At 42.0% G+C, this 9794-nt stretch overlaps 1 protein-coding gene across 1 annotated transcript in view; it reads right to left on the bottom strand.

Moving 5' to 3' along the window:
- Window positions 1-3275, bottom strand: part of LOC118339939 (rho GTPase-activating protein 6-like) — an 80007-nt gene extending 76732 nt beyond the window's left edge. Inside the window, 1 exon segment of the mRNA XM_035677764.1 lies at window positions 2554-3275. Within this exon segment, the coding sequence (XP_035533657.1) occupies window positions 2554-3048 (495 nt within the window). The 5' untranslated portion in view covers window positions 3049-3275.
- Window positions 3276-9794: the final 6519 nt, after the last annotated feature.

Below are 9794 nucleotides of genomic sequence, written 5' to 3'. Positions count from 1 at the left end.
GGTGCAAATGCAAAACCTTTAAAGTGGGATCTCAATCCGAGCAAAAGTTTGCACATGGGATACGTCAACTTGCACCTGTCTATTTATATTTGTAACATTCAGCCAATGTGTTGTCGTCTATAGCTGCTATTACTTTATTTTGTGGAATTGAGACCTGAATATATTCGGATAATAGTTCAAAGCAATTTAAAAAGCTGTTTTAGTCTATTTTGCCATTCCATAGAGTGAAATAAAAGGGTGGTTTGGGACATATTGGTAGTAGGCTACCTCGTGAACCAAAAAGACAAAGCACTCCACTGATTTTACACCTCAAATTAGCATGTTCTTAGCATGTGAGAACAGTTGCATAATTCTTCTGTGGCTGTGGAGAATGGATGCATTAAGGGAGAACTGGATACAGCTTGGGAGTCCGGGCTCCATTCATTCCTGTGAAAGCTGCTCAGTGGTGCATGAAGCCATTTCCGGTTACAAAATTCCCGCAAAAAATGGGTGCATCCCTATTGATAACCTTTCAGATCTTCATTTATACCCGATTAACAGAGCCCACCTCCATCAGAGCTACTAAGAACATGCCAGATGGGGAATTATGACTGCGTCTGATAGACTGTTCTTTAAAAAACTACAAAACTAACGAAGTAAAGTCAGGACAAGGATGGCATGGACACACCTGAACACGAGTGATCCCTCTGTGGGAAAAGGTCATGTATATTTCCTTAGTATGAGATATCTTAATAAAAAAAGCATGCTACAGTAAGCATTATGGTGGCGTGCTTGATCATTTTACATTTTAAAAAAAAAAGGGCATTGCAACTAAATCAATCTAAAATCTGCAACATTCAGTACATTCCCAACATAATAGTCTTTGCTTACACTTTATTTCAGGATTTTACTTCACACCCAACAGTGTGTGAAACCTCCCAGCGGACCAGAAACACTTTTTGGCTTGGTATTTTTACAAACACTCTGAGGTGCAATAACTACATGGTCCAGATTGTACTAATGACTCCAAACTGATGGCCTCATGTTATACTCAGTGGGCCGTGGCAGGGGGGGGTGTGTGTTTGTGTGTGTGTAGAGTGCGGGAGGGGCAGCATGGAAAATAGAGTTACAGCGGTGGGAAACTCTGCTGACATCTCAGAGAGGAAGAGAGGGAGGAGATGAGAGTGTGGATGTGTGCCTGTGTGTGTGTGCGAGTGAGACACATTGAGAGAGAGTGAACCAGAGAGAGTGGAGCTGGAGCTGGTCTTTGTAATAGGAAATGATGGGAGAGCTGTTTGAGGGCCGCATGGTTTTGACCCTGTGACCGCTTGCAGTCGTGAGAACCGAATCCCGGGCCATGTGTCCTTAAGATCCGCACATCAGCACACACGCGCTGCTGCACGTACACACACACACACACTTGCACTGTGTGTTGCAAAAATACATATCAACTAAGGCAAAGAAAGACAGTCCACAAAAGAAGCAGGGAAATTATCATACCTTCTCACCAGCGCATGTGGATTCGTGCCAACTATGCGCCCCCCCCCCCTGCTGAAAATAAGTCGCCCAAGTATGTTTTGTTAAGGATTTCATACACTGCCTTCCCTTTATTCGCACTCAATTTGAGGCCTATATGAAGACAAAAGCCCAACCAGCCCAATGACGACAACAGTAGGAGGGAAACAAACGGATTTTGAGGGAAAAAAAAACTATCTGTGCACTTCAATGCACATTTTGTTGGAATTATTTAATCTTTAGAAGAGTTTCTTGAACTTTCCCAGAGGTATTTTTTTGTAAGGTGTGACTCTCACAAGGACTGAAAACACAGAAAAAAATCCAGGTGGAAGAAGTGAAACAGTGCTGCCTGCAACCCCTTCCCTTCCCTCCCCCAGATAATTACCCATGTGCCCTTGGGCAAGACCAAGACAACCAGTTGTAGGTACACTAGAACTTTTGGTTTGATGCTGGACAGCTTCCAGGTGCAGATGTCAGTGCTGGGTCAACACTCCCCCTTCATAAATCTTCCAGTTAGGCAGCACCATCTCCACACAAACACACACACACACAACTCAAGTCATGATGACTGGACACACAGTCAGATTTCAGATGCAAAGGGGAACTTTCCAACAATCCAAAGTGCAATTTCTAGAGTCTTGCTGTACTGACAAGAGATCTTCAGCAGATGTGTCTTCTGGCACACCATGGAATCAGCCGTAAAGTCTGCTGATTGCCTTTTCTAATTGTTCCAGGAGCAGTTATATAGACTTGCTAGTATGTAGGTCAAATTAAGGGATGGAGTTTAGTCACTTTTACTGTCCCGACATAAAGCATTTCAGCATGCATCCATAATAGTGAGGAGATAACTGAAGAAAAGGGAGAGAAAATAAATGATTGTGCATGGTTGATTGCCTTGATGGTTGCCTGATGTCTATATGTTTAGCACTGCGCGGACAAACTGTGACAAACTCACATTTCTGAAAACTGTGGCACAAGTTCACTGCGGGGTATCTGAATTAAAAGCACAGAAGAAGCAACGAATGCAGCGCTCTGGAATCAAACTTTTTCAAACTTTACCTCTGATTTCCACACAACATAAGCGTGAGAGCTGGACGGTTGCACTTTCCTCTGTAGCCACCTCCGCGGAGAGAACAGCGTGCCAGTGCTGCCGGACGGCGCCGCGCCGGGTCCCCTCACTAGATACGGTAAATCCCCGGCGGTATTCCTTTTGGCACGCTTCACCGTATCAAAGTCAAAGTGGAAGTTGGAGGATGGAGAAACATCCAAAGGTATGGAAGGAGATGAGAGGGACGGGGTTATGGGCTCCTTAAGTGTGGGTATCCTGGTGCGTAAAGCCGGTTTCACAGCCAAGCGCTCCGGAGACGCACCTGCGTCCGCAGCCGCCGCTCCAGAAAGCGATGCGCCACTTACTCCCTCGGTCTCGGAGTCACAGTGTCTTATGATAGCGGGGTCCAAGCTCCGGGTTTGGCGTAGCCTCCGTTTTGTCATGACTTTGGACGCAGGAGAGGAGCAGGAGAAGACGCTGTTGAGGAGTCCTTGGGCGGCAGACATGTCTCCTTATTTTGGATCTCACATCAGCGCTGCTCAATGTGTCTCTCTAAAGCTCCACGACCACTATGAGACGAGTTTAGTGTTCCCCCATCAACCGAAAGGTCCAAGTACGAGCTGGTGAGGAGCTGGAATGTGCCGCATTTGGCTGCAGACGCTGCGCAAAGTGGAGAAAGAGCAAATCTTCACTTCCTCTCCTGCGTTCCTCTGCACGCTGGTCATTCCCAAACTGGAGTGGAGTGAGAAGACAGTTTGAGAGTGTGTGTGTGAGTGTGTGTGAGTGTGTGGGAGGGGGGTTCAGAAAACATGAGATCAGTGCTTGCACACAGTATGCAAGCAACCAATTTAATGTCAAAATATTCTTTTATGAAGCACTTGAATTTTGTTTTTCAACTCTCCAGGTGAGTTTGCATTTGAAGAGTCAACTTCAGACCCCCAGGGCTCCTCTTTTTTCTTTGTTGATAAAATGTAAATAACCTCCAGATGATCCTCAGTGGGTGACCACCACTCTCATCCACCAAAATCCAGTCAGAAAACCATCATTTTATCCTCAACTGTCTGAATTCACACCACTTGGACACTACCAGCTTTGTGTTCTGCTGCTTTTGCGATTTAAAATGTGTGGTTAGATTAGTTTCTATAATTAATACGTTTATTTTCATAAAGGTAATTAGGCAAGAAGACAGACACAATAATCAGACAGGCAGAAGGTCATGCACACAGACAGACATGATTTAGCCAGGGATGAAAATAGGCGTATTAATCCTGTCTCCCATTAATCCACCTCGCTGTCTGGGAATAATAGGCCTATCAGTGAAGCCTGCTGTGTGCTATTATTAGCCAAACAATAAGTGAGCCATATGATTCATAGCCACCGCCTTTCTTTATACACCTGTGCAAAAAGGCCATATTCCAGACATTTGTTTACACAGATGCTTGTGGAGTAGCTCAGCGATGTCGGAGTGTGTTAGGATGGGTCTGTGAGTGTGTGTGCATTTGTTTAAACTTGTGAGAGTGTGCAAGAGAGAGAGCGGGGGGGGGGTCTCTTCATGTCTCTGCTTCATGTTTTATCCCATGTACTACAAATTATGTATGCTATGGATTGGAAATTACTGCCGATCCATTTTCTAAAGAAGAACATAGCTAAGTTTAACAAAGGCTTTGCATTCTAACAAATTATCTTTGCATGTCTGAGCACTGAATATTTTCACTTTGCACAATCAGATCTTCGGGAACTGGCCCTTAGTAATGGCTACACACCGTACAGAACTCATCTATTTGTCTTCAGTGGCCAGTAGGACAACAATGAAAGCCAAGGTTGGCTTTGTCACACTCCACTTGTCTCTGTCGACCTTGTCCCTGCGTAATGACCGCCAGACATGTTTCGTCTGCCTTGGCTCTGAGCGTGCTGCTGTCAAACCAGGAAACCCACCTGCATGCCTGGACAGCTATTCCAGCCATTCAAGGGGAAAATGCTGATAGTATGTCTTTTAGTGCTCTCCTCTCATGGTGTTGCATTTGGATGATGGCAGCAGTGAGCAGTATGCTGATGGCTCTCCTGAGCCATGGTTCTCCAGCACTTCAGCATGAAGTGAAGCTAATAATTGTGGTTTCCGCATGGAAGACCATTTCTGGATGATTAATCAACCTTCTCAACCTATCTCAAGTGTGGTTGCATTGCATAGTCATGTCAATGTAACTAACTAATGCTTGCACACAGTACACTTATATGATGATGTGAACCATAATTCTAGGCTGCTTGTTTCCTTAGTGCTGCTATCTCTCTGGAGTGGGATTTGTTAAGTGTCAAGGAAAGATGTGCTGGAGGCAGACACTGTGCTGTTGGCGCTTAAATGATGGTCATCATGTAAGACTGGCTTTTTGGATTCCAACACCCCAGAGCCCACTCAGTAACAGCAAGAAAGAAAGAAGGTAGAAATCTAAAAACAATGGCATGCCTTTGAAAACTGTCAGCAGTAATATGTGGTGGTGTGGTGGATTTGGTTCTGGTTCTTTAAATGTAAATCCTTACTATAAAACTCAACACCACCCACATGTAAAACAATTTTTACATCGCCCTTTAAAAGTTAAACAAAAAGGACACAAATCATATACATCGTAATTGATACCAGCTTTGTAGATACCGTAAAACTTCCAATAAAAGCAGGGTCCCTAATAGACACAGGTCTCCTTTAAAAGCCTGGTGTGGCTACACGTTTTGACAAATAAACGCAGGTCTCCAATAAAGGCCTGGTCTGGATTTTATAGAAATGATCTGAATGTATAAAACATCTTAAAACCCACCTAGTCGCCCCTAGAGCGAATTTTAACACATTTAAATCATCTACACAAATATAAACGTTTAAACTTTTGTCAAAATGGATGCTGTACATCGTTATAACAGTTAGATTCTCCACAGTTCAATCCGTCACTTTATTTAAAGGAATCTATAAACACCAAAGTATAACGTTAATACATTCAGACTTACCGGCATGGTAATTAAGAAAGACGGAAAATCGTAAAGACGGAAAATCGTAAAGACGGAAAATCGTAAAGTCGGTTCGTTCCATGTCCGTTCCATCATTATTTATATCCCTTTCATTCGTAAGGGTCCACTGATAAAAAGAATCAAAGGTTTTCATTACTCATTATTAATTAATCAGAGTTGTGAATATTATCATGTGAAGTCGGTTGCTCGCAAATCTTCAGCTGCCGTAAAACGACATTCACGTTCAAGTGTCATGGTGCTGGCATAGAGAAAACCACCTGAAATTTACAGTAAGTTGTCAAACTTACTTAACAGAACTCAAGAGAAGCAGTACAATTAGAGAGGTTTTCCATCTGAGATTTGTGCTAAAGGAATTAAACGCCTGTCCCAAATAGACGCTTGTCCCCAATAAAGGCAGGGGGAGTTCAGTGATTTAAGCAAATAAACGCCCGGGCTATTATTAGAAGTTTTACAGTACTTGTTGTTTAATAAGTGACCAGGTTTAATTGATCAAGGACACAGAAATGTTATACTCTGAGTTTTAGGGTGGATTTCTGTTTGAGGAACCCACCCTGGGGATGAATTTATCCACTCACTCTAAGAATCCTGTTTGCCAGGCAAAATTAGCTTACTGAAAAGCCATCAAGAATTTGACTATCCATTAAAATGGTCATTTTTTATTCAGGAGGAATTAAAGGGAAGTCTTTCAGTGGTTCCCCAGACTGGGAGTTTGGACTCCCACGTGTGTCAAAATGTTAAAAATGATATTACCTTCAGCTCAAATCAAAGAGAGTATGAAAACATAAAAAAATCTTGAGGCCTTTTGATTGCGAGAAATGGAAGTGAAAAGACACAAAAATAAAAAGAGAAAATAAAAATAGTTATTTGGCACAGTTCAACTAATGTTGTATTTATTTTGATTCTATATGTGTGCACTGGGGTTGTTATGTAATTAAGTTTCTTGACACAGTTTTAACAACTGATTACCAAATGTATTTCTTTTAAAAAAAAATTCTTACAAATATTGACAAATGGATTGTTGGGACAGCCATTATCAGCAAATACATTTGTTAGCTAAACACACACATAATCTCACAAAAGAACACACTTGCGTTACTGCTACACACGTTAACCTGCTGGTGGCCAAATCTCTGTCCTCAAATCTTAATGAAACTTGCGACGCTTTAATACACTGTCTGTATACAGATGCATATTGCCGCTTCGGGGATACACATTTTCCCTCTCCACTTATGTCTCTCTCATCGTCTTGATCTTCCTCCGACTTACACAGTCAGTGCACAAAGCAGTGTACAGAGTGTAATTCAATTAAGCTTTGCAGAGTGTGAGAGCTGGCTGATGGTTTTTATGACCCATCATTTCAGTCATTCATGTAGGGTTGTAAGGTCAGTGGGCTTTTTTCAAACAAAGAGTGGGGATCCCTTTAGACAGGTTGACAATGTATGACAATATTGTTAGCATCTTTGGTGTATTTTAACTCACTTAATGACAATGTCTGTCAATACATTGATGTATTGTTGTTTAAAAAGTAAAGGAAAAGGAAAAGGAAAAAGGAAATCTGCTGCCAAAAGATCAAAAGCAACAATGAATTTATCCGACTAGAGTAGATTTTGAACCCACTGGTCTTCACAACCCCCTCAGTGTCATAGGTTGTCACAACCCATTTAGCTGCTCCTTGCATGCTAGCCAGTGACAGGAAACCAGAGTGGGAAACAACTCCATGTTCTCTCAACACAGTTCCTGATTCTCCCCAAATGCAGACATACTGATATTTGCTTTACAAAACAGTTTTAGAGTAATTAAAAAATGAAAAAATGAAAATACAGGCCCGTCTGCCAACCTCTTTTGTATTCTGTATATGCTGAACCAGAGGCAACTGGATATATATAAAACAACAAAAGAACAAAAACAGACTTTCTCCTGTAAATCACAAAGCTGGGACATGGTTTTACATTGAGACAGTGGCTTTCTAGTATGTGCACTGTTTATGATGTGCACCTATTTACACAAAAATCATGTCCCACATCTAAATCAGATAGATATGTTGAAGTTATGTGAGCTCATCTGGCATTCTAGGTTTACACAGTGGGTCCAAAACACTGCTGGAGTCACCTCTTACACACTAGTAGCAGTATAACTTCAGCAGCATGACTTTGATTTTGCACCATCACTACATAATCCGCAAGAACTGCTGCCAGTCAGTGACATTCCCTCTCATGAATTCATTCAATGGCATGCAGAGAAAACAACACAAAACACTTTTTGTGAATGGCCATATCTCTGATGTGGTACCATACACTCAACTTGGCCAGATTGCTGGATTTGTTTATTTGCAACACTTAAATTTCCTGAATGCTGTCTAGCATTTGTTTACATCTAAAGCCAAATGTGAATTGCGGCGAACCACTGAAGAGTAGGGGCTTGGCTACATACAAATTTCCTTGACTGCTGCTGAACTAAGGTTTTCCCCAGTGGTATGTTACTTTTCCACGCCTTTGCAATAAGCAAATTGAGTTGGTATAAGGCCTTGGTTGTCTTCACATTCTTTTGAAAACCCCATTCTTAACCACTCTCCTTTGTCCTTGAAACACCTCTAACTTCTCTTTGAATAATCTGGGGTTTACATGGCATATACAGCGTGTGACGGCTGCATCTGACACATGTCTAATCTGTTAACATCTGAAATAAAAATCAAGACATTCCGACACGCACACACGACATAGACGCAAGTGGTGTAAACCACGGGTTGGGTAGCACTTCTTGGCAAATAAAACATTGAAACTAAAGTGACAGACATGAACAATTACAGTTAGCCTTTATTGTGAAGTAGTGTCCATTACATACCAAGGTTTTATCCTTACTTACTTAATACTCAGTTTTTCCAATTCACATACCTTAATTTGTTGCAATTTGAGTGAATCGTCAACATGTTTCCATTCCATTTGGCTTTCCATCACTGATAAATAGTATACTGTATGTGCAAAGACAAATTAAAACTGAGTATGTGCAACTTTAAAAATCCAGTTGCTATTTTTATCGCCTGGGATGCTTGCTTTGGAGATTTTGTGAGCATAAGCAGTCTGGGATGTCAGCCAGATGTAAAATCTGCAGGTGCTCAAATGCAAAATGAATTGGGACAGCTGGTTAATGTGACTGACATCCTCTGAGGACAGAGGACACACAAGTATTCTGTGGTCGCAAAAAATCCATCCCCTATTAAGTGCTTGTGGTCTCTGTAGGACATTGATAAAATATGAATGAATTAGTTGCTACACAGGGTTATTTCACACAAATAAAAGCCAGGTTGCCTTTTAAGGAGCTCTACCCCCAGCACAATTCTCCCAAAGGAAATTTGTGATAAAATCGTAGCTTGATGGATGCCAAGAACATGTACATACACACAGAGAAACTAGAAAGCCATTAGTGTTCAACAGACAGCATATCAGAATGCTCTAACCACTGAGGTCCCATGATAATACACGGCAAACACTTTGTGCATCCTCTTTTCCTGTCCTCCAGAGTTGCTCTCATCTTCTTCCCCAATCTTTTCTCCTTCATTGACCGCTCCTCTCTGTCGCTGTACTTGTTTGCTCCTTTGTCCACCCAGTTATTTCTTCAGGTATTTCCCACCCTGTGAACATCCATCTTTGCTTGGCTATTTTGCCCAAACCTCCTCTTTCATCTGCAAAGCTTCTACATCACTTTTCCAGTCCTGTTACCAAGAAAACAACTATAGTAGGTGTCGCAGTCCAACTATTTTTGCATCCTTCTCTACTGTCTTCTTTTTCCTTTTTCATTTTCTTCCCTCTTTGCAGCTTTAACCTAGCCTTCAAACAACTCACTTTCCTCTCCTCACTCATCCTTTTTACAGTTGCCATTTTTACTTTAACTACTTTCAGATTTCAGAATGTCATCGTACTTCACATCCACTTTGAGCATTTTCAACAGTTTTCTGTCCTACTCTTTTCTCCGGACCTGTTGAGGCCTCTTGTGTCACTGTTCCAGCTACTGAGATGGTGGGATTAGATGCCCCTATCCCATTATTCATGAGGCCACACTCATGAATTCACCCCCTCTTTTTTGGCCTCTCTCCTCCTGTTTCTTCTCTCCACCCATCAATCCTCCTCTTCTGCCTCATTCCTTTAATTTTCTCCTCCACTATTCTACCCATCTGCTCATCTTCTTTCGCTTTGTCTCCTCTTTTCTCATCTCTGAAAAGGATCCCCCTCCTCCTCCTCCTCCT

Source organism: Morone saxatilis, unplaced genomic scaffold (assembly GCF_004916995.1).
Source record: "Morone saxatilis isolate NCDOM2014 unplaced genomic scaffold, NCSU_SB_2.0 Contig6, whole genome shotgun sequence".
NCBI lineage: Eukaryota > Metazoa > Chordata > Actinopteri > Moronidae > Morone > Morone saxatilis.
Note: the sequence above shows the minus strand (reverse complement) of the source record. Positions and strands in the feature narration are given on the sequence as shown.